Source organism: Mugil cephalus, chromosome 1 (genome assembly GCF_022458985.1).
Source record: "Mugil cephalus isolate CIBA_MC_2020 chromosome 1, CIBA_Mcephalus_1.1, whole genome shotgun sequence".
Taxonomy (NCBI): domain Eukaryota; kingdom Metazoa; phylum Chordata; class Actinopteri; order Mugiliformes; family Mugilidae; genus Mugil; species Mugil cephalus.
In genome coordinates, this window is record NC_061770.1 from 22,920,961 (window position 1) to 22,946,649 (window position 25,689).

The 25,689-nt window shown below is 40.7% G+C and overlaps 1 protein-coding gene across 3 annotated transcripts; it reads left to right on the forward strand.

Annotated features, from left to right (window-relative positions):
• Window positions 1-127: 127 nt before the first annotated feature.
• stk35 (serine/threonine kinase 35) lies at window positions 128-13,123 on the forward strand. 3 transcript variants are annotated; one of them, XM_047603667.1, is made up of 4 exons: window positions 128-1,070; window positions 2,343-3,155; window positions 9,927-10,223; window positions 12,737-13,123. In XM_047603667.1, exons 1-2 carry the CDS (start codon window positions 524-526, stop codon window positions 3,083-3,085), a joined length of 1,290 nt encoding a protein of 429 aa, XP_047459623.1. In that variant the 5' UTR covers window positions 128-523; the 3' UTR covers window positions 3,086-3,155; window positions 9,927-10,223; window positions 12,737-13,123. The 3 variants fall into 3 exon arrangements, with proteins under 3 accessions (XP_047459623.1, XP_047459631.1, XP_047459617.1); XM_047603675.1 differs by having other exon boundaries at window positions 12,807-13,123; XM_047603661.1 differs by lacking the exon at window positions 12,737-13,123 and having other exon boundaries at window positions 9,927-12,240.
• Window positions 13,124-25,689: the final 12,566 nt, after the last annotated feature.

The window sequence follows — 25,689 nt, forward strand, 5'->3', positions numbered from 1 at the left end:
TGCCCACGCCTGCGTACACGTGCATCCGCCTGTCTCGTGTTTACTCACGCTACCACGAAACGACACGGAACTCAAAGAACTAGCCCCTCTCGCGTCTTTCCTTTTTTAAATCTTTCATCTTTTCGAATCACCTCGGCCAGACGATCGGGAGCGACAGTTATCCTAACATTTATAATAACAGGTTAACTGGTGTTTTGTTTCAAAATAAAATAGCGTGCGTAACGGTGCGTGCGTCTGAGTCCGCTGCGTAAAGCCACGCCCTCTGTTCTCTCCGCGAGCTGGAACATTTTGTTTATGAGGACACATTAGTTGCTCCGCTGGACAGGCTGTAATACCCCACCGGGTTCCTCCCCACTGACAACAAAACAAAAAAGAAAGGAAACCCCCAAGCGTGGACAGACTTCTCCGAACCCCCCACCGAGAAAGGGTAGACAAAAAGTGGGCATCCAACTTTACCAATTCAGGGTTAAAGTAATGAAAGAGGAACACGCCTTCCCTGCTCACTTAGAACAAGAGGCAAACTATGGATATCTGCGACGGGACGAAGAGGAGAAAGGTGCGGGGATGCGTGCGGGGATGCAGGCGCAGCGTGGCCAGGAAGACGAAGCGAGAGGCGGCGTGCAAAGTCCTCCGCTCCCTCACGGTTGAGGACAACAACAACCGCAAGAAGTCCGTGGAGGAAGAGGAGTACGAAGAAGAAGAAGAAGAGGGCGACTGCTGCTTCACGGTCAGCTTCCAGCGACATGACCGGCTGGACTCCCCCCCGGTGGCGTCCCCTCGCTACAGCCTGCTGCGGGAGGTCGGCCGGGGAAGCTACGGGGTGGTGTACGAGGCCGTGGCCCGCAGGACAGGGGCCAGGGTGGCGGTGAAGAGGCTCCAGTGCGACGCTCCAGAGAAAGTGGAGCTGGCTCTGGCCGAGTTCTGGGCACTGACGAGCCTGGAGAACCGGCACCAGAACGTGGTCCAGCTGGAGGAGTGCGTCCTGCAGCGGAACGGCCTGGCACAGAAGATGAGCCACGGCAACAAGAGGTCCAAGCAGTACCTGCGCCTGGTGGAAACCTCCCTCAAAGGTACACATGGTACTCAACATGCCCCTGCAAAAGCTAATTGTTTTAATTAATGATAACAAAAAAAAAAAGAATGCAGCTCGTAAAATGCCACAACGCTTTCTTGCTGCAAAATGTCATAATATGTCTTAAATCAGACTTTGCACTGAAGACCCAGTTGTCTCATGTCCTTGCAAAAAAAAAAAAAAAAAAACAGCTTACACAAGGGTCCCTCTAGTGTATGTAAACATACACTTATGTGTGTAGTGGTTGGCAGTTTATCTAATGTCAAAAACCTGGACCTGGTTTCTTAAAATCAACTCAACACACATTAATTTCAACATAAACCATTTAAAGATTATTGGCATCATATTGCGAATACATTTTCCAGCATTGTCTTTGTGAGTGATGTTGCAGTGCATTATCTATAGGTGGTACAGAGGATACACTGTGCTTCCCTCGCCTCACCAGGGAACACAGTGTACTACTTGGCAGCTTATTGTCCCGTGGCTCGTTCATAAAAAATTTACACATTAAACAATAATGTTACAGTACAAAATGAGGTATTTTAATGGAATACTGTGGCATTTAAATGTGATAACTCAGTATTTTTGGACTTTTTTGTGTTATTGACCTTATCAGGTCAGTTTGACCCACTTTGTTAACTTTGCAACATCAGCAGTTCTCATAGATTTTAATAAAAAGTTTTATATCTTTTACATTTAATAGATTTTTAGCATTTATGTACAAATGCTGGTCCGCGTTGTGTATTGCCTGATGTTGTAATTAGGTCGCTTTACATTCATGGATTTGCAAGTGTCGCCGCTCAGATTCTATATGAATTAGTAATTCTGAGCTGATCTTGACCAAGTGAAACCCGAAAATGTTTGTAAGATATGAGTAAGGAGTTATTTTATTTACAACTCTCAATTTGATCCGTAGATTTTGTGTCACAGCCGTGTTCCTGAAGTGCAAAGCTAAGCAGTCAGCGGCCAACGCCACAACTGCCCACAGTGATCTTAAGCCAAACGCGGGGGGAAAAACTATTTGGACATTATGAAACCCAGTTTTACTACGATCTCGTGTTACTTTTTATTTGTCCTGTTCTCCGCCTCCAGTCGGAGTCGGCGTGCGCTATATAAGTGGCAACCCACTGCCCTGTTAAATGTAGAGAAAGAATTTCCCCATAAGATTTCAGTAAAGAAAAAGCCTTTTTTTTTTTTACTCCTACCACTGTACTTTCACATGCTGTTTATCACTAACCATATCTTTCCCTCTTAAATTTTCATTCTGCAGGCGAACGCATCTTTGGTAACCCGGAACAACCGTGTTACCTCTGGTTCGTCATGGAGTTTTGCGAGGGCGGGGACCTCAACCAGTACATTCTGTCCCGTCGGCCTGACCCTCAGACCAACAGGAGCTTTATGCGGCAGTTGACCAGCGCTGTGGCATTCCTGCACAAGAACAACATTGTCCACCGTGACCTGAAACCAGATAACATTCTGATCTCGCAAAAGTCTGGCTCACCTGTTCTCAAAGTGGCTGACTTTGGCCTCAGTAAAGTTTGTGCTGGCCTGAGCTCCAAGGACAGCGATGAACGGCCCGCGGTAGGAACTGTCGACAAAGGCAGCAACCAGAACAACATCATGAACATTAATAAGTTCTGGTTGTCGTCGGCTTGTGGCTCAGACTTCTACATGGCCCCCGAGGTGTGGGAGGGCCACTACACAGCCAAAGCTGACATCTTTGCCTTGGGCATCATCATCTGGGCGATGATTGAGCGCATCACTTTCATCGACGCGGAGTCCAAGCGCGAACTTCTGGGCACCTACATTCGTCAGGGCTCGGAGATCATACCCGTCGGGGAGGCTCTGCTGGAGAACCCAAAGATGGTGCTCCACATCCCTCAAAAGGCCAGAAGCTCCATGGCTGAAGATGTGAAGAAACTCCTCCAGGACATGCTCGCAGTCAACCCTCAGGACCGACCAGACGCCTTCCAGCTGGAGATACGGGTGAACCAAGTCACCTGCGCTGCGTGACAGCCCACCACTCTCCCTAAAGCCCTCCCTTCTTTTGCTCCAACAAGCAAAAGAAGGGACTTCTTCCCAAGTAAGCTGAATTTCCTTTATGATGTTACTTATCGTTTTTGACTTACCAAATGGAACAACCATCAAGTAACAGTAACGTTCTCCATATTACATCCAAGCTTTGACCAATATGTTTACAGACTAACAAACTGGATACAGTTTCTAAATACTAATTTAAAGCAAACCCATCAGCCTTTCTATACCTGGTGACTGTCTGGAAGGCTCCTTATTTAATAACCACTGGTAATGTGAAGTCGCTGGTTGTTGCAGATCGTTTTAACTCCTTTTTGGTGCATGTTTCGTAATAGTTTTTCACAGTTCTGCCTTAACAGTGGATGGGAAAGACATTGTTTTGTGACTTTTAGCAGTCAGGAAGACATTAGTGCAGGTCACGACAGAGACTCGAGGATTAAACCTCTGTGATGCGTATTTGGCGGTTAAACTGGAACTGGTTTAATGTCAAGAAGCACAAGTAAGCGAGCAATGAACAGGTTATTTAATCCGCTTTAATACTAAAACTAAAAGGCCTACCGGGATTTATGATAATATAAAACTATAGCGTGTAGCAGAGGGCGTGTTGATGGCTTCGCATGGTACGGAGTGCGGTTCGGAACGAATGCCAACTGATCAGGATGCATGAAAACTTTTACAGTGAACCGAGCGGAGTACAGCCTGGGCCCGAGGGCAAACGGCCGAGCTTTGATGAAATGCACGCAGGCAGGTTGTGGCATTGTGAGAGAGTGAAGCAGAAAACAATTTAATCGCTGGCAGAGAGGCAGTAACGGAATGTTTTCAGATACATGCACGACTCTGGATTCACATATTTCATTCCTGAAAAGCCAATTCTTGCAGTATATTTATACTCTTTGCTCGTTTTCTTAGTTTCTTTCTTAGTTGTTCCATTTTAAACTGATCTACCTCTCGTATAATATAACAACAGTATGATAATGGCCCTTGTGTTGATATCTGTTTCTGGCCAGTGACCGGATCTTAGCCTTGTTTACATTCTGCTCAGATACATTCTTAAAGCTTTGCTGCTGTCTAGGACGCTACGGTCCAAAATACACTCCTCATTCTGTCGCGCAGACAATGTATGACATGCTGGCATCTGTACAGTGAACTGCACAGACTGTCCCACAGCAGTGTGCATTGTCTACATACTGCTGTTGGTAAAGTCACTCCGTCCACTGCCTTCTCCGCCTCTGGGAAAGCTCTGTTTTCCCTCTGTACTGTTTCACTAAAGCGCTGTTTGTTTGAAATCGCTGGCTCCCACGTACGCTTTGGCAGGTCGTGCGCTTTGTGCACGGGTGGTGAACCGTGCACGGGGATAATCGTGATTAGAGAGATGGACGCCGTGTCCCGGGCATTTAAAAACCAACTCCGACAGAGAAGCAACGCTGAGATCACTGTTCGTAATGACGCGGCTCAAAAGACTGTACGCCGTGACTTGCGGCCAAAAATATCATTGAATTGTGCTATTTCTGTGTTTTTATTTGTATTGTTACACTGGCAAAAAAGAAGAGGGGACGTTGGGCAATGTTGTGTTGTTCCCCTGAAGAGTGGGAAGTAGCGTGAGAGGTTGTTGTTTGTTCGAACAGATGCTAAGGGAGTAGTTTCATTACTTTCCGTTCACTTCCTCATGCGTGCTCACCGTGCTGCTGAAAACAGCCATGTCATCACTTCAAACCAAAGCTGAGAGTTTAATAGTAGAGCCACTCACTGTTATCTATAGAGTGGCCGCTCTGGGTTTTGCAAGAGTAAATGTCTCCATGTTAAAGGAGACACCGTTCAGGCTATCACCAGGGGAGTGATAGCAGCCAAATACCAGCGTAATGCAATCGTCCTCATCTCAGAGGGGTGGCATCGTATAAAACTTAATCCGCTAGTGCGAAAAGAAAAAATCTCAGGATTTATGGTCATGAAAAGCCCGACGTGTTTGCAGCACCAGACAGCGCTGCGTGGCATTAACTGGATCAAGGAGGTCCCAGGCTTTATCCGTGGCCTGTATCAATAATCAGTTGGCTCAGAGCTGACGGACAGAAAGCGACGATCTGGTGTCGTTTCCATTTTGAGAAGGTAAAATTATAGTTGCCAACAAATTAATTTCTCGTCTTGTTGACAAAGCCTCGGGGAGCGTGACCTCAGTACATTATGTCCTCAATTTCGTTGAGGTTTCAGTGATTTTGTTAACCCCCAAAAAACCTCAGCCTGCTTATGGGATCCACTTGGTTAAAAAGCTTTAGCCCTGCTCTTAAACAATATATGTATTGAAACATACACTGCACTGACACCATTTGTTCAAGTTGCATAATATCCCATTTGAAGTAATTTAGATGAACTTAAAACTATTGTATTATTGTGTCTTTTTACTTTATGTTTTCGTCACAAATTTGGAAAATCTCAAACACTTTAGACCCTGTCTGGCTAAGTTACAGTTCCTTTTCCAAAAACAAACAAAAAAAAACAGTTGCCTATAAAAGTCACACTGCAAGAACATTATGTACAACCTCAAACATCCTCTCAGTAATTATTGCTGGGAAGGTTATATTGTGATGGATTTTTTCAAAGCGAAAAACAACTTTACGAATGAACTTTTAGGACCAGATCTGGGCTTGGATCTGCCGATACTGAATATTAAAAGATCTGTGTCGGATGCCTAACAGTAACCGCCTCAGTTTGCTATTTAGAGTGGAAACTCCTTCACCAAACAGCCGCTGAGGTGATGCTCGGTGACCCAGCCGTCTGATTGTGTGAACTCAAACAAACCAGTGACTAGGACTAGGACTAAACACTGCATTTGTTGTACAATTAGCCCCCCATACCAACCCCTTTCAACCATTCTCTGTTAACTCCCTGTAATCACCAGCCTGGAGATCCCTCCCTATGATGTAACAACCCCCTCTTAGCTCCCAGCTGTCAACTGGGTCGGTGGTGGACGTGGAGATACCGTTGCATGTTGGCCCCATTCTCTTTGTGATGTGACAAAGCATGTTTGGCAACAGGCTTGCAGATTTTCAGATGCGGAAAACCTGTCATCTGTTGGAGATATGATTAATGGCATTCGTTCATCGAAAGAAAACACCCTGTTATCCCGACGCTTAACCAGCTCAACCACAAGCTGGTTAAGTGTTGACATGGATGACAACAACTCTGCAACCAGATCACTGATGGGATTTAACACATAAAAGGAAAAACTATTAGATTTTAATAACCAAAAATGTTATAAAAGGCAATTGGACTTGTTGCGTTTCTTGAAGATGTTTCGTCCAAGTAGCTTCTTTAATTCTTAACAACTAGTGGAGTTTAATTGGACACAACTAATGTCTATTAATAATTATGTTCCCTTTGTTTGTTTTTGGACATATCGTGACATTCATGACAGAAAACCTTCACAGAAAACTAGATTTTAACAGTACAAAGGCAAATCTGTGCAATCTGCTCGAGGTTGGAATAAGGCTTTACTTATTCCTCATGGGCTATTTTCCTTCCCTTATGGACTGTGAAACAAATGCAGCAGATGCAACTTTACAATACTCATAACTATTATCGTGTTTTTATTGGTATGACTTTGGATGCTAAACATCTCTGAGCCAAAACACCACCATGAATTTCCGGATTTCCTGAGCTACAATAATCAAAATGAACTTTCAACATAGAATTGCACTAGTTTAAAGCACCCGCGACAGCTCTAACAGTGCGACGAAGTAAAAGTGAGAGTGTTGTTCCAGATTCGGGGCTTACTGAGACTTTCATCTGGAACGCGTCCCCTTGCTTTATATACCATCTGTGTGCCGGCTCTGCCTGTTACGAGGTCAGAGAGCTGCAAGTTGTTGTTCTGTTCCCTCACATGTACAGTCCTGACTTCTGGAATACGTTTTTTAAATTTTCACCTAAAGCGTGAACAGTCTTCATAGAAGCGGACTGTGCACACAAACAAAGACAAACACAGGTGTTAAGTGGTGGTTGGGGGGGTATTGCAAAGTGGCGTAAAAATGTCTAAAAGGACAACCTTTAGGCGATTCGGCGAGTGACTGTGATGAGCACATTCTTTGTTCTTATGCAACTGTACAAAGGAACACTCAGTGACTGAGAAAGGTTGTAAACATTTACTATGGGCCCCCTCAGGGTTAAGATTCCCACGTAATTGTTGCTCAGGTGAGGCACCTTTATGTCAGAGTCAAAAAACTCTTTCCTCCCTTTTCTGACATTAGGTCTTAACGGTGTATAATTTATGATGGACGTGCATCCAGGAAAACCTCGTTGTCCCAAAGTGCGTCATCTGATTCACTTAGCTGTGTTGGATCTAACATGCTGTAAGCTCTTTAAACCGCTAATTAATCTATTCACGGACTGCACACGTTCAATCACGACAAATCTCTGCAGCTGTTTTACACTTGGTGGATAATCTTTGGAATTTCTGTGTCGCTGAGAAAATACACGAGATAAGGACTTGGACAAGGTGGGATTATTTGAGTGATGTAGAAAGCGAAACTAATTAAACGTCGGATTAAAACCTTGAAACAACGCGGGGCCTCGGAAGGTGTTTCTCTGTGTTTACATCCCAATTATTTGGTTGTGTCCATAGTTTCTCATTGGAAACATTGGACGATAGTGGGATCTGAGAGTCTGCATTTAAAGCTCGTATTGAACAACTACAGTGACATAAAAATAAAAATAATATAAAACACATTGTTACACTATTAAAGTATATAGAAATGACACTGGGGTTTTGAATGAAGTCTTAAGTGCTGATATAAGACAAATAAATCCTATGCACTGACATCACTATGAGGATTAGTACATGTTGTAAACAAAGGCTCCTCCTGTAGGTTTAGAGTGTAACGTACAGCGGGACTGTACACACTGACCTGTACATACGTATGTACTGCACTAAATGTGCTTATCCTCAGCAGCAGCAGCAGCATAAGCATGTCCAGTGTCTCCATTCAGGACGTCATCCCCTCTCCCACCATCTCTAATGTGCATACTTGCTGCTAAGCTGACCCACTTGTGCTCGTACCATGTGCTGTTAGGTTATGCAACCGATACAAAGAGGGGACCGCTAGCAGGAACTGTGGCACGTTAGCCCCTGGCTATTATTAGAGCACAGCGGTGGACTAAACCTGGACGCGTCCATTGACTGGTAATATTCGTAGATGATTTAACTGCAGGTTGATGCTGGAGCTTTGCGTGTTTCTGCTGTGACGCAGACAGTGGCTGTTGTTGAGTCAATGGGCAGATGAGAGATACATCTCATCAAGCTCATTTAACATGTATGTGTCATATACGCATACATTAACAGTTTTCCTTTGAGATGGGTTTGAAATTGGTTGTGTCTTCATAATTTGCTCATGGAGCATGAAGGTATGCATTGACGTCACTGACGCCCGGGGACACGCCCCCCTGAATTTTAAAAACACAGTGGGATGTAAATACAGCGAGACCGGGGGGAAATGTGAATTGTCAGGTCAAATTAAGGACTCGACAATGATCCATGCGAACCGGTATGGATTTGGAGAAGTGAATAAATCCTCGGTTTCGGTTAGTTTAAGTTAGTTTTATGTCATTTCGGTTATGATAAATGTAGCTAAGTAAAAGATGCTAACGCTAAGAGCTTTACTGAGAAGTAATGTTAACCAAATAAAACTAGCATCCGACAGGACGTTAAAAGGATGACGAGGAGTGATCGCAAATATTTCGTTTATTGTTTCATTGTTATTTATTGCTAGAACTGAAATAGTTACCGTCGGTCGTAACGACGCCAAAACAACAACATGAACACACTTATCTGACAGCCATCCAGAACGTAACTCAAGAAGTAACTTAAGGTATGACTTCATGAAAAAAATACAGAATAAATTAATATTACCTGACGGTAAATGTGAACCATAACACCAGGTGGTCGGTGGCTGGATTCCAGTTGTTTCTTTGTAAAGCAGCGATACATTTACTTCTCTGTTCGTTGGCCGTTGGAAATATCTGTAAAAAAATATATCTCCGGCTGCTTTGTCAAATTTAAATGCTTTTCAAAACCCTTTTTAAAAAAAAAAATAATAATAATAATAATAATTTTACAATTTAGACACTATTAAATCCTATGATTCAAACTAATGCCGTTAATCTCCATGTTCAGCTGTCACTTTTTGCCACTCGGCTTCCGTAACCATGGAGACTTCCCTTGCAGTGACGTCATGTGCATACCCTCTTTCAAAGCGTTATCATTTTGTCAACTACAGTGTTTAATATAGACGAATAGCGTAAAAACATAGAGCCTATGGGCCGAAACTGGTGATTATCTGGCCATTACTTTGCAAAGTAAGAAAAGTACATACAAGACATCAACTGCAATTTTTTTTCAAAACTGCTATTCTCAATTTGGCCACTGTTGTAGTAAGAGTAGCAGACAGAAAACAACACCCAGAACTAAACAGGAGACAGCAATGGGCCAAAATTGCACTTATTTCCTGTAAGAAAATCATAAAATGGTAACATTTTCATAATGAACTTGTGCTTCTTTGCACTAAAACAAAGGGAAACATCTGGAGTTGTCTTTATTCCTGGGCTGTCATGCTGTTACGTTACTGGTCCGACCCCCTTGAGATCAAATAAGGCCGTATGTGGCCCTCCTGAACTAAAATGAGTTTGACACCCCAGGTATAGACACATCTCCACAGGTAAATTCTCATGTGGTTGTCTTGCTCATACGTGAACAGTGCTTTCCAGTGGATAATATCTGTTAAAGTTCATTCTCGTTAATTAATGCTGACCTTCTGATATGTTCTTGTCTCTGCAGATGTGTTTACTACATGGATATGATTTCAAGTGAAAAAAAAGGGACACAAACTGACCTGTGAAGAATCTTCACTCATAATTTCAGGAAGTGTTCGGCTGATAATTCCAAAAGCCTGGGACGCGGACAGTAAGCAAATCAGGCGAGAACAGCTTCCAGCATCGTCGAGCTACAGCTTCACCGTGGAACTGAAGCGACTTGCTTTTCGATATTTTCTTATTCCCTGCGTACTCAACTGTGACACTGCACCAGTGTTCTCCTGTACATCCTCGTGCCTTAACCACGGTTTCTCAAACAAATGTGAGTGGATCTTCAAATAAAGTCATTTCTTTGTGGTTTACAGTAGAAGCTCACACACAGAAGGTAGACGTTTAATGAGCCCGGAGCTATTTTTTTAGTGTCATACAAGTTTGGGAATGTGCAGAAACGTGCCGGCTGGCTTAGGTGAATCATTTGCTTTCAGTTTGCAAAAACGATCGTGGAGACTTTTAATTTGGTGCCCCTCCTCTGCTCGGGCACTGAAATTCACTCATGATAATGAAGCTGAAGTAAAAATGAAGGCAGTGAAGTAGCATGCCCGTCTTTATTTCTTGTTACTTCGTCAGCTTCACTTCACTCCGGCTCGTTGTGTACGGGCAAAAAAAAAAAAAAAAAGACGTGCCGACGACTCAAATGGAAACTTCACTACCTCACTAATCAAAAATATACAGAATTACCGGAAAGATGGGGGTAAAAAAAAATACAAAATGATTACAACACAAGTATGCAGTTAAAGGATGGGGTTGAGCCATAGAAAGTAACGGGTTTGTGTGTTTAGTCTCTCCAGCACTGAGGAGCTCCTCTTGATCTCACACAGTAGCTTTAGTTTAACGCGTTCGGCTTCAGTTCAGTGCGACTCAGTAGTTGTAGATTTGAAGGTGTTTTGTAGTGTGATCCTACCTCATTCTCAGCACTCTGAAACATCCTATCTACCTTGACAGTATCTTTACCTACCATGTCTTCCTTATGCAAGGGACAGTTTCAGTGTGATAGATTTTTTTTTTTTTTTTTTTTTTTACCTCTGATTCAATCTCTTTTATATTGAACTAACCTTGCTTTTTTTTTTTTTTTTTTGCTAATCTACACCTCACAATATCTGTAACTTCTCTCTCAATGGTTGTGACAGAGCTCCCGTTGTCTTAGATTTTAACATGTCACCCATCGACTAAAGCTCCAATCTTTTATAGTTGTGCTTGTGTCAAACAGAGCAGACCTATCTAGACCATCAATGAAACTAACTTTTCCTCGTTTTTACGAGTAATAACCATCCTTTAACAGCAAGATAATCTAACCATTTCTCAGTTTTGACTCTTTATATCTGATTGAAAAGGGTCAAAAAGGTTCATTTTGGCTCGATGCAAATGATTAAAAATAATAAATAATAAACCCCCACCTTCGATAATCAGTGGGTGCTGGCACACCCAGTTATCTACAGATTCGATCAAGTACTTCTTTCAATGCGTAGCAAGAACCTAGACACCTCAAACACAACTACCAGTGCCATTGTAGCTTAATATTATGATTTACAAATGACAAATTTGTATTTTTCCAATGGGAGCTCTGAAATTTTAACACATCTGTCGCCTTAGATGAGACAAAAGTAAGTAGGGATGAGAATCGTTTTTCTTTCCACTAACAGACTAATGTAGCACATGCTTTAAAGAGTCCTTTCGCTATGTTCACTCAGCAGTCTTTTCATACCGTTACATGTTCCTAAGCTTTAAAAGTAATAAGTTCCCTTATTACCAAAAGACTTTACTGACATGCCCTGTGGCCACTGTGAGTCTGTATTTAACACTCTTTATACTTTTATTTTTTATTAAGGATTTCACTGAAAACACTTTACTTTGTGCAAAAATAGTTCACTGCCTCGCTGTCTGTAAACGCCACACGGAGTAGCCACCGCTCCCAAACACTTTGTATTGTAATATCTTGAATTTGCTCCTTTTTTTTTAGTGTATATTTGCAGTGTGTACAGAGATGCGTCGTTCAGATGATGATGGGCAAAGATAACTTTTTTTTTTTTTTTTTTTTTCTGTGAGGAAACATTAGATGTTTTGGCATTTTGCTGTAATATGTTTGACAACTTTTCCTGGAATAAATGAGCAAAATTAGTGTGCGAGTATGTAAGTAAGTAAGTAGGAGTGTGCGTGCTGGATTATCCCCCAGCTAAATAGACCCTTGCTTCCTCGGACTTTTTTGACTAACCACCAGAAAAGTGTATTGTTTTTTTTTTTTTCTTGTGTATGTTTTTAATAAAACGTTTTCATGAGCCATTTTCATTTTGTGGATGTGAGTCACTGCCTGATGTGAATGAATAATCTTTGTCTTGTTGCAAATATCATTCATACTTGCTGGAACATAAAAATGACAAAACACACACACACACATATATAATAAGAATGTACACGGATTCTACATGTAGTTTATTTTATTGGTTTATTTTGTCGGGACAGTGCATATTAATGAACAGTACATATATGATGTATTGTAAATATGCCAGAGTTAACATTACATACTATATATTTAAGGGGAAAAAAAGGTCAACACAGTACAATACAAAAGGCCAATAGAAAACATTACAATACAAAAAAACTAACAGACATTACGAACCCATTTAAGAACGCTCACAAGTTTAATTGAGTTGGATCCAATACTTTAAACAGACTAGTTATAACATTAAATTCAGTTATTATAACTTAGACCACGCCCCTTATCATCCTATTTCCTTTGTGATGATGTGTGTCCTGACCCTCTTTCTATTTTTTTCTCAGTTCTCAACACCCAACTCTACCCATCCCTCTCTTTTCTTTATTTCTTTCCTCTTCCAACTTTTCATTACAGGCTCGACCCTTTTTCACCCCTTGTCATCCAGTGACTGGACATACTACGGAGAAACCCCGTCGTGACGTCACCCATTGGATTCCGAACCTTGCAGTGGGCGGGGCCTGCGGTCGCCATGTTGGAGGAGTTTTACTCCGCCCACACACGGGTCATGTTGGGGCGGAGCTAAAGCAGCCTGGACGTTGAGGCCCGCCCACCCAACTCCGCTACTTCCTGTCACTCAAAGCGGGAACGCCCTTAATTATGTAGTATTTTAAAACTTAATGAAACATAAACGAATGCGTCATGAATATTGAAATAAACCATTGAGACAAAAATCGTTTTTTTTTTTTGAACCAGGCTATAAACATGTTTAATTTTGCTGTAAATATGGCCTTTTTAACATGGGGGTCTATGGGGATTTGCTCCCTTTTGGAGCCTCAAGTGGCCACTTGATGAACTGCAGTTTTTGCACTTGGGCCCTTGAGTTGTGGTCTTTGCTAGTTTTCTCACTAATTACCTCTGGATCACTCAGAAAACTCAGACAGTGACCTACCCAGCACATTTCATTACATGACTGAACGCATCAAAAATAATGAAAACTGAAGAAATGTCAACATGGCAGCCAAAAACAATCTACAATGACGGAGGCCTGGTACAAATTAAGCTCATGATTTAATGTCCCTGCTTTAATCCCTTTGTTTTTCACTTTCACCCTCCCACATTCATTTATATTTTACTTACAGAAGTTCAGTTACGTTCATTTATTAATTTTTCATTATTTATTGATGATTTACTCTCATGTATCATGTGTAGTTTAGTTTAATAAATAAAATCATTTTAGACTTTAACCTGGAACTAGTGAAGAGTATATTATATATATAATTTTTGCTTGTTTGAACATAAATTAATATATTGATAAACTCAACATTCAGCATCAACATAAATCAAACCAGTTTCAAGTGATCTTTGAAAAACTAAGAATCAGGTCATTGAACGCTCCTCACTCCCTTCCCCGGTGAGAACGGAAGTGCGTACGGCCATATCTGGCTAATCCTAATCCAGCGCCCTGGAATTAGCTATGAGACTAATCTGCGGACACACTGTGCTTTTAGGACGTCTTGACGCGCCACAGAGTCAGCACAAAGACACGGGCGACAGCTCGGATTTACACGGCCCTCCCCGCCACACGCTTCTCCTGTGTCAGCCTGACTCACACATACCAGGTAGTGAACAGACTGATCCGTTTCATTGTGATCACCGGCTTTCAGGTAAAGCAAGTTGCTGGACTGCAACTGCAAACGACGCAGAAATACAACAAACATGGCAACAAGTGAGTTCAGGTGTTTCTGTTGCAGCTCGTTTCTGAGGCCGACTGCTCAGATAACGAGATCAGGGAAACACACTTTAACCTAACTCTGCCCCCGACTTAAGCCTCTTACTTGGGTCACTTATGGATGTGATTAGAGCGTGTTCCAGTTCCACCTGAGGTCAGGTTCACGTCCCCGGAGCTCAATCAGGAACGGAGACATTTGCTTTGCTTGGTCATGCACGTCCTGACGTCACAGACACATCTGCAGAGTCGACTTTAACTGAAGTGAAGCTGTTGGTTTAGGTTCAGACAGTTCAGAGTGATTTTGATTATTATAATAAACTTAGACAGACTTTAATGATCCATGTGGGAAATTACTTTGTCACAGTAGCTTCGTTGCACATAAAAGTAAACACTTAAAAAAAAAAACACAAGAAAGATCAAATAAAATAAGATTATATTAAAATAAAAATTATTCTTTCCCAGCAAAATAAACAATGCAATCAAAAAAAAATGTCTTAATGCAACGGTCTTCAACGTTTTTCAGGCCAAACTGATGAGAGATTAAGAAGAAGACGCACTCCCTACTACCTATATGTGTTCTATATTAAACGTGGCCTACTGCTATTTATAAATATACATTATTATTATCATTTTGTATTCAATATTAAATTATTCATATAATGCACAGGTTCAAATACTCATAAACATAAACACACCTGACTTAAACATACAGATATGTAGTGATTTAACTGTGTGGATCCATTTATCCCTTTACTAAAATATGTTTGATTCAGGTTAATGTGTTTTTAAAGAAATTCATAATTGTGGGGGGAAATTTAAAAAAGAAAATACAAAAAATGTCTAATCAATCAAAGGTTGACCCTATAGGGGTCACGAACCCCTTGTTGGAGGCCGATGTCTTAATGGAATATCTGTGTCTGGTAGTGACGTGCAGATCGATACTGAAATATCGATACCAGGTCTTTAAGCTCTAAAATCAATCCTCAAATAAAAATATCGATACTTTCCATACGTCAGTCATTGGAGGTAACGTAGGAGACACAGTGGAGAGTAACTAAACTATTGAGTTGTGGTAAACACGACAAACCACAACACAAACAGAATATGAGGCGTTTATGATGAGGAGGACAGAAGAGGAGAATTAAGATGCTGTTTTCATTTTATAGTAGTTCTTAATAATAATCATTTATTTTAATGGTTTTATTATTTTACTTATTTCTATTTTGTGTGATTGTGTCTCTGTTTGGTTTTTCTGTTGTCGTATTAGCTCGGCTACACAGAAAATGAGGCCGATACCTCAATATACCTCAGAGTTTAAAATAAATAAATAAATTACTCTGATGTCTTGTATTATTTATGAAGCTATGGTTTGAAATCCACTACTTTTTTAGGTTTACCAGACACATTAGGGTTTATTTACACAACATATTGGTATCGGACATATTGGAATCTTACTCAGTGTTGGATCAGAAACATCACTAGTGTCTGAGGGCGCCCTGTGGTTTCTGGAGACAGGACGTTGTTAGTGGGGGGGTCTTTAGGATCGTCCCACAGATACTTGATCACTTTGGCATTTTGGGCGTTCAGAGTCCAAGGCCAACACCTCGCGCTGTTCTTCATCTTGTCTGTGTAAACTGATCTTTACGGACATTATATATAGAGCAGGAGTGAACTGGACTGAGCCGTGTCTTCCTGCTCTAATCCTGCATGTATTGGACTTTATCTCCAGGGCTCGTAAAACGCTGCATCAGTAAAGACAGTGAGCCCGTTTGATTTAGGGCGCAGTTAACCTCTGCAAGGATCTGAGCACAGGAGACAGATCAAGTGGAAATATAGCAGGAAGTGAACCTCATATATACTCGTTTTCTCATCTTTTAATGATGTTAAGCTTTTCATTTCTTGTATTTCCTTTTAATCCTGTGGTAATTTGCTTCGTGGGTAACATTGCAGCAACACAATCACATATACGTTTTGTCGTCTCTGTTTCCTGCCGTGACGCTATACGCTTGTAAAAAGCGACACCGGCTACAACTCTTAAACCTCTCGTGGGATACACATATAGCACCGAGCTTCAGCTTCAGCCTCTTTATTAGTGTGAAATTCCAAGAAGATGCTGCATTTTCTCTCTCCGGTGCAGAGTTAAGACCAAAGTGATCAATTCAGCAGTACAAACCAAACAAAATAAATGAATTCTAACACTCCTCTTACCACCTTTAACAGGACCGTCCCTACTGTGGACTCATTCAGGACCTCCCTCACTGACTCGGTGAGGAAGAAGGCCCTGCAGACGCTGAACTTCCTGCGTCAGCTCAGGAAGTACAACCTGAACCTCAGGAGCTGCTGATCATCTTCTACTCTGCAATGACTCAGTCTGTCCTGAGCACATCCATCACGGCCTGGTTTGGATCAGACGCCAGACACGTCAGGGACAGACAGACAGACAGACAGACTGAACAGTCAGGTCTGCAGAGAGGATTATTCACCGGCTCTGACCTTCCCTCCATCCAGGACCTGCGCTGGTCCAAGGTCAGGAAGCGGGGCCAGTAAAATCTCCACTGACCCCCTCACGCCCCAGACACTGTCTGGTCAGACTCCTCCCCTCAGGCCGGCGCTACAGACACACAACCGCCCGCCTCAAATGCAGCTTCTATCCCCCTCTGTCGCACACGTACGTGGCCAGTGAAGCTGGCCACGTACGTGACACTATATACACTATATATGGTGTTATATATTTCTCTGTGTCAGCCCTGAGATAGACAGGAGACATGTCCAGGACGACCCTCCAGAGGACAAGAAGTTACAGACAATGAAGTAACGCTTAAAGGTTCAAGATTTTTTTATTGTCATTTTTATGTTTTTATATACAAACTAAATTAATTTCTATGACACCAGGAGCTTAAGGAATATAAAAAATATTAAAAATAAAAATATATACTGTATATTTAGAATTGTATGAAAGATATTAGGACCAAGTTGTGACCATTTTTTTTTTTCACATTAAGTATTTAAATGATTTATATTCCCATGTTGCTCCAGTGGAGCTGTATCCTCTGATATACGACCACGTTATTTAGGCTTCTCTCAAAATATTGCTGTTTGGCTTTATACATGGTTTGCTCTATGCACATTTTATTTTATTTATTTATTTAAGATGCATGTTTTCATTTATAGTAGTTCTTAATAGTTAAACACTCTTTACACACTTTTTACAACACACTTTATTTTAACATTTTTATTATTTTACTTATTTCTATTTTGTATGATTGTGTCTCTGTTTGGTTTTTCTGTTGTTGTATCAGCTCGTCTATATAGTAAATGAGGCCGATACCTCCATAAACTTCAGAGTTTAAAATAAATAAATAAATTATTCTGATGTCTTGTGTCCTTTATGAGGCTATGATTTGAAATAAACTCTTTTTTTTAGGTTTATCAGACACATCAGGGTGTATTCACACAAAGTATCAGTATCACATCAGAGAAGAAGTCGCTGAACTGCAAATTATTTGGTTCTTACCAAGACAAAAAAAATTTTAAAAAAAAACTTTTTAGAAGTTTAACTTGCTTATTTCTAGACTTAACAATCTTAACTTAAGAAATCATGTCCAGTGAAATTAAATTGCTGCATGGACAGATACTTTCACTTGCTTTTAGTACCTTAAGCCTCAGATTTAGTGTTTTTATTTTGTTTTTAGACCCCGTTTTTTTAGCAGTGTGGTATCAAACATCACACTCATATATATTGTGATGGAAGAATAATAACATTAACTGGAGAGGAAGAAAAAGGACGGATAAAATCACTGCAGCTCACTCACGCCTGCTGGAGCTGGGAACAGCCTCTGCACTGACCTCGCTGAGAATTAAAGAACAGGAGGAGGAGGAGGTTTGTATCTGGAAGGGTTTTAGAGAATTGTGCCTTTGTAACTGGACACACTGTGGCACTATCGTAACAGTTTTGTGTTTATAAAGCACTTCAGCCTGAGCCGTCCATCAGCCCAGTTTCCCGTCTGCATGCAGCTTCCAGCTCGTGAGGTATTTTTCCTCTGACTGACTCACTGGAATTATTAGGTGTTAAAGTGTAACAATGGTGATAATAATAATCTTTATTTTCACATCTGCACTACAAAGTGTCCACACAGCATCATCGAAATCTGCATTTCTAAAAGCAGGTCCACAAAACAAACTGGATGAAAAACGTAATAATTAAAAGAAAAACAATAAAACGCAAAAAAAATAGAGATAAGAAAGTTAATTAAAATCTCAATTAAAACTCACGTAGAACTCAAGTAAAAAAAACAAAACAGAAAAGGTGATCACAGAGTCCGCTGACCTGATTTCCTCAGACAGATCGTTCCACAGCCTTATGCACCGATCAGGCATAACATTATGACCACCTTCCAAATATTGTGTAGGTCTCTCTTGTTCCTCCGACTCAACCGTTGTATGTGAAGGTGTCCTGTGATGTGTAGCAACAGGTTGTTGTTAATGGGGGGGGGGTCCTTTGGGTCCTATGGGTTGAGGGGAGGGGCCTCTGTGGATCATACCACAGGTACTTGATCAGTTTTAGATGTAGTTAATTTGGAGGCCAGGTTGAGTTGTTCCTCAGCTGTTTTTGTGTGTGTGAGTGTGTGTGTGTGTCATTTCTATGGGTTCTGAACCATAAGCATACGCTGCCTTTTTAAAGCCCGGTGTTTATTGTACACCTCTTGGAAAACACCTCTTGCGTGTGGAAAGCACAAAGCACACCTATGAAACTGTTAAACCACCGAATGTATCTCAATGCCAACATGACGCCTTCTCGGTGTCTTTCTTATTTTAGGAACAAGATGAGTAAATGGCTTTAAAAAAATAATAAAAAAAGACATCTGACTCAGCTGTTAATCTAGTCGAGAAGCTTGGAAACACTGTCTTTCCTCCTCAGGGCCACACTAGTGGATGTTTAGCCTCTGCTTCATAAAGGTCCCAGATGAGTGGGGGGTGACTTCCTCCACCTCCACCTTTATGACAAATTTGGTGCATTTTGATTAAGAAATTTTAGTGCACACGAGTTTTGATCGCTCAGGCACATGAGGCCTTCGGAGGGGCTCGACATACACCGATCAGCCACAACATTATGACCACTGACAAGAGAAGCGATCACCATTGTGGCACGATTTCGTATTCAACCGACTTTAACCGTCATTTAGTTTTGCGACAAAATGGGTCTGATTGGTTTAGGAACTATCACATTTTATCCTCTGCATCGGCTGAAACGACAGCAAATTGAAATCCGAACGCAGACTCATCTTGTGGTTTATTTATTTATTTATTTTTATTTCATTCATTGATTAAAACAAAACAATTCAATATAAACGATTCCTAAATCTGAATGAAACGGAGCAGAAAGAACTGAAGAATAATCTGATATAATCTGCCTCTTTATCCCAAGAATCAATTCACAAAGAACTTCAATTAAACAACAACAACACAATAAGCAGCAAAATAATGAGAATGAGAAAATAAAATGAAATAAAATAGGTATCGGCCGACACCGACTGTCACGTTTCCAGTTTCGTTCCCAAGATACAGTCCCATCATACAAACTAAACAAAAAAATATGAAATGTTTGTCGACCTTTGATGGCTACGCAACGGGTATAACATTCAAACTAACATGTTTCGTTATATTTCCTGAACATTCTGGCTTTAATTTTAACTCTTTTAAATGTAAATTTAGGTTCTTTGTTCAGATTGTTCCGTAAACTGAATTCAGTGCCACATAAGTCGGGCTAAGGTTCCTTATAAAGTGGCCTAACTTATGCCCCTGTGAGTCATTTAACAACAACTTTTAACAACACCACCCAAACACTAGAGGGCGCTGTGTCTTTTTTTTACCAGCCGGTATAAGTTTTTGTTTCCACGTACAACTGTACATACAAGTTTCTATATCTCAAAGCCTCCTCAGTTAACGCTGCAGATCCTTTGTTGATCCAAAACAATCAATTTGGAAATTGCGGAGACGGAGAATCACCTGGAAATACTGAAGTGGAAACACGACCAATCACAGCTCTTGTGCTCTGCGTTGCTGTGGCGCGTAGCTACATTTCTGAGGAAGTGCACGTCTGTAATGTATGCAGGCTCTGTGTGGAGGCAGCGTCTGCATCGACTGAATGCAGACGTACAGCAGAAACAGTCTATAAGCGGTTGAAAGCCCATTTAGATTTAGACTGACACCTTTTTCATTATTACATTTTCATCTTTCAGGACATGCATTTTCAGATTATTGTGCGACAATAATTTCATAGACTTTCACTTATTAACCTGGGTTTTGTGCACGTCTGTAACAAATAGGCCTAAATAAATAAATAAATAACGTTTCAGATGAGTGAGAGACAAATATCGGCTCGTCAGTAGGAGCATGTGTGAGTCTCTACACTCTTTGAAGAGATGTGTTAAAAAAAAAACAAAAAAAAACAACACAGAGAATGTGTTGAATGTCAACAGATGTGCTGTGTCAGGGCTCAGGGATGAAGTCTGACGCGACCAACGTGTCTGATCCTTTTAGCACGTCTTTTGTGAAACGAGAGTCAAAAGAAACTAAAAGATATGTGTGTTTTTTAGACACGGAGAGATCACATGGTGCAGTGGTGTAAGCAAAGCATGACTGAATGATGAACGAATGAACCTATGAGTAACGACAACTTTTCCGTTTGTTTTAGTGCAAAGAAAAACAAGTAAATCAGGAGAATGTTTACATTTAATAAACCGTCCTTTAAATTTCTCATTGCTCATTGATTTCTGCTGTTTAGTTCTGGATCTCAGTGTTGTGTTCTGTTCACTTCTCTGAATAAAACAGTGGACAAATTAGGACAAGCAGTTATTTTCATTGAAAAATTGCAGTTTTCTATGTATTTTTGTGCTTTGCAAACTCATGCTGGTCAAATTAGACCCTCTGGTGTAACACTTTTGGCCCGCAAGCCTTAGGTTTGACACCCGTATTATAATGCATACAGAGGGAATATGATTAAAGGTATTTCCACTATATTTTTCCCACATATTTTCTTTCATAGGAGATCATGTTCCATTGCAGATTACTGCAAATTAGCCACTTTAGCCACAGAGTTTTTATTAATAAAATATTCAAAATGAAACTTAAACTAATTATGAATTTGTGTCATTAAATTCATGCGTGATAACCTTCCTGCTCTTCTTTCTGAATTCTTATTTCAATACTCACAGTCTCCAAACCAGCAGTTCAGTTCAACGTATTCCAGAAATAAGTCAACAGATGTTTATTATTTAGACATCACACCTCATTCATTCTGGTCAAATTAGACCCTCTGGTTTGCCACTTTTTATTTGGATCATTCAAGACCCACAGTCTCAAAAACAGCAATTTAATTCAACATAGTCAAAAAAATAAATAAATAAAAACCCAAACAAATCATGTCCAGACAACACATGGAAACAAATGCAATCTATAAACCATTGTACTGCAGCCAAAGGGCAAAACATGTTGACAGAGTAATGAACAAAACATCCAAGATACAAAAAAGTGATGCTTGGGTTCAAATCCTGATCATTTGTGTTGACGCCTGCTATGATGTCTGAAATTTTACCAAAACGAGACATTTTTCTGAATTTAACAACGGCCATGTCTGTGTAAAAATACAAACCCAACAAAGAAAGAGGGCAGCAAGAGTGTCAGCAGAACGAGGGTATAATGTAGCAGTCCAGAGGTGACTTGTCTGCCTGGTTGACTTCCTGTCTCTGTGTCCTCTCTGTCTCAGGTGTGTTCTCTACTCACCTGTTTCCACTCATCCAATCAAACCTGAAGTTGCATTTAAGGACCTGCTAGTTGCAAGTTCCTAATTTACCTGTTTGTTTTTTTTCCTCAGCTCTGAACTCCTGAAAACTCAGTGTCGGTGCAACAAAACTAAAATTCTGTCTCTACTTTCGTTGTCATCTTTAAAACCCTGCGAGTCTTAAGATCAAAGTTTGACACCAGATTCATCTCATTTAGCTTCTGTGTGGAAAAAGTTACTCAAAGGCAAATTCCTCTTCCTGCCCTGGGATCCTCTTTCCTTATCCACTATCATCCCTGCACTTTCTCTCGTCTCTGCACCTTTGCCACTGCTCTGTATTGTCTAGATAAACTAGACACGTCTTCATGTAGCTCCATGGTCCTGGAGGAACGTCCTCTTGTCTCACTCTGCACTTTACCTGCTGTCTGTGGTTGAAATGACGCTAAAAATCTCTTTGACGTTAACATTTCAACTGATTTAAGTGACAGAGGAGACCGTTGAGTCTATGAGATACACATTTTAAACATTGAAACAGGAAAATGAAAAGTTAAAGCTTCGTGTTAAAGTGGAAGACTGACATGATGCTTAAACAGACTCAGAGTTATAAGCAGAAACCAGAAACTAAAAGAAATTGTTGCTGAAAACATAATTTTCTATAGATTTGGTTTGTTTTTTTCTGTAGTTTGACAATATAGACTCATGTAAGTTGCTCTGGGACGTAATCTACACGCATAGGCTACAACGGTGCAACGCCACCCAAACACTAGTGGGCGCTGTGTCAATTTTTGCATCAACTTACTGCCTCATTAAATGCAAAATGATAATAGTAATGTATATTTATAAATAGCACTAGTTTAATATAGTAGGTAGGGGGTTCCTACTTAATCTCTCCATCAGATTGGCCTGAAAAACATTGAAGCCCCCTGAACTACTAGTGTTAAGGTTAAGAGTCTGGGCTGTCGCCATAGCTACGGCTCCTATAATACCACTTGAAATATTTCAAACAACACAGTAATCTGGATGAACCGATGGTGCAAAATGTGAAAAGTGATGGAAACTACCTTTGTATTAGAGTAGATTATCTTCTCATTGTGCAGAGCAGAGACGCAGCCAGTGAAACAGAGAACCGGAAAACCTACTAGACTTGGACAACAGTCGATATAAATTTTTCAGCAACAAGTTCCGTGCGTTCTTCTCCGTTCTTGACTTAATAACAGTCAACAACAATTCTTCCACTTACACTTGAACGAGTCATTGTCAAGTAGTTTCACAATGAGCAATTCTACTGGGAAACACTGCCTCGTTATTAATGTGAGCGCCAGCTATATTTGTCCACGACAGCAGATGAAAACAATCAGTGAGTCAAAGACGTCTCAAAGACATAAAGGACTGGATGACTTGACTAGAAACTCAATTACAAAGCTGTGGTGAATTGGTCCTGGTTTGTTATGGAGCTTTTCTGTCAGGTTAGTGGGTTTTAAGGGAAGGAAAAAGGTATTTAATGATAAAACGAAATCCAACAAAAGGCGGCAGGAAAAAAAATGGACACAGGGCTTGGGGACAAAAACATGCTATGGAAACAACAACCGGGAACAAAGGGAAAGGCAGGGCTATGTAAACACACCAACGACGAAACTAATGAGGGCAATCACACCAGGAGAAAGCAATAAGCAATCAAAGTAAAACACAAAGAGGCACAACATCCAAGAAACCAAGAAACTTGACAAAATAAAGACAGAAAACTCAAAACGACACAATCGTGACATTTTCTACCTATTTCGTACTTGGAGCGCCTCAGTCACAGTGACACATCGACCCATTCACGAGCAAAACACACGTTCATTGTAAGTGAAAAGTGGAGTATATTCAATTATATTTGGCTCTTAGCTCCTCAGAGATTCAGTATTTAGTCATATAGTTTCTCTGGACGGCCTCCAGTGCTGCCGTGACAAATATATTAGACCGGGATACGTCCTTTTTTTTTTATTTATTTTTTTATTTGACACATAAAACCAGACCAAACCAGACCAGGAACATGTCTTTCTCTTTTATCTGCGTAATATTGTTTAAAATTAGACCCGTCCTGCCTCACAGTGATGCCTCTTCCAGGTTAGGGGATTAATGTATCTCATTATTATCGGGTTGTCGAAGCGTTCTTTAAAAAGCCTCTCACTGATTCACAACGCCGCGCTGAGAGTGTTGACGGGAGTTAGCGAGAGAGACGCATTATAATACTCCAGTTTTAGCTTCTCTTCATTGAGATTCTCGATTATTTCTCTCCGTATACAAGACCCGCGGAGGCCCAGCTCCGTCGCATCTCGGTGGGGCACAATGAGTAGCATTTGGATGCAACTCTAAAAAAAAACCACAGCTTATGATTGAAATCGCTAATACAGTATAATACGCTACTGGTTTTTAGAAATCTATGTCAAATCGTCACATCTGCAAAAAAGAACCTTGAGAGTCAATGAAACGGAGTTGTCTGAATGCGCATATATCTGTTCACGATCAAAGGATCAGATGGATATTCATTCTCCGTCCATGGTACAGTGTATGTATGTATGTAGTGGTGATGGCCGTGGTGTTGGTGTTGGTGTTGGTGTTGGGGGGGGGGATGCTCTGACCTTGCAGCCGCTCCACTCCTCTGTTCGCCTGCAGAGGTTTTGTGTCGGTGCAGTTCCGACTATTATTTTCTCTCTTCTGCTCCCAGAGAAATATCTTTCACAAGTTTCAGGGACGTTCACTTTAGCGTCTGACTCAGACACCCTCACGACTGGCGTTACCACAGCAACTTGAAGGCCAGTGCCGCCGAGGTAGGGCTGCATGGATATGGAGATGTGGAGATATGGAGATGTGTCTGTCGTCTGAATTTCAACATGAATTCCTCCATATGGAGGAAACGATGATCCGGGTATTAAAAGTCAATAAATCAATTTTAAAAAATTAAAAACTAAAAATGCAGCTTCCCACATTTTGAAATAACAACTTGAAAACATGCTCATGTGGAACATAGGCAGGTGATATGGCACAAAAGAAAACTGTTATATAAAATTATATAAAGAAAACAAACACTTTTCTGTTGATACAATTCTATAAATAGGTTTGTGTAGGTTTATGCATAAATAATAATTTTTATTTTGAAGTTAAGGGGCTGTTGTGGCTGTGGTTACAAGAATAAATAGGATGTTAGCCAATATGATATATTTTCTTTCAATGTTCTTTGTACACTTTTATGCACAACTCCTGTTGTGGAAGGAAACTAAAGTAGCTCTGCAGACATCGCAGCATTTATTCCCGTTATTTGGGAGAATCTTATACTTAACTTTCGTCATTGGGACAGCACATATTAATGAACATAAACATGTAAACATGCCCGAGGTTAGTTTCCACCTGTGGTCCCTTGGCAGGTTGATGTGAAGTTAACATAGAACAAGAAACATATAGAAAAACAAACAAAAACATACGATACAACAATATAATTACTAAGGTATCAGGTGTTTAAAGTGCTGCAGTACAACGTACACAGTCCTATTGTACATGAATGTAAAACACTAGGGGGAATTTGCACTATAATGTAAAGTGCTGGTGTTATGTGAAAATGTATTTTTTTAGTTCATCTGTTCATCTGTGTTTATTGGTATTCTCTTGGATTCGAGATTTATACTTTACTGTACCGAGTAAAGCCAAGTCAATACGACATCTGTGTTTTTATTTTCAAGGGTTCAAGGATTTTTATTTGCCATTTGCAAACATATAGAAGCATGAGATGGAAGGTAATTGCACACTCA

Coding starts and splice junctions, on each gene's coding strand:
- stk35 (XM_047603667.1), top strand. CDS start 524: ATGGATATCTGCGACGGGACGAAGAGGAGAAAGGTGCGGGGATGCGTG. Junction 1,071..2,342: donor GGTGGAAACCTCCCTCAAAG/GTACACATGGTA, acceptor TTCATTCTGCAG/GCGAACGCATCTTTGGTAAC.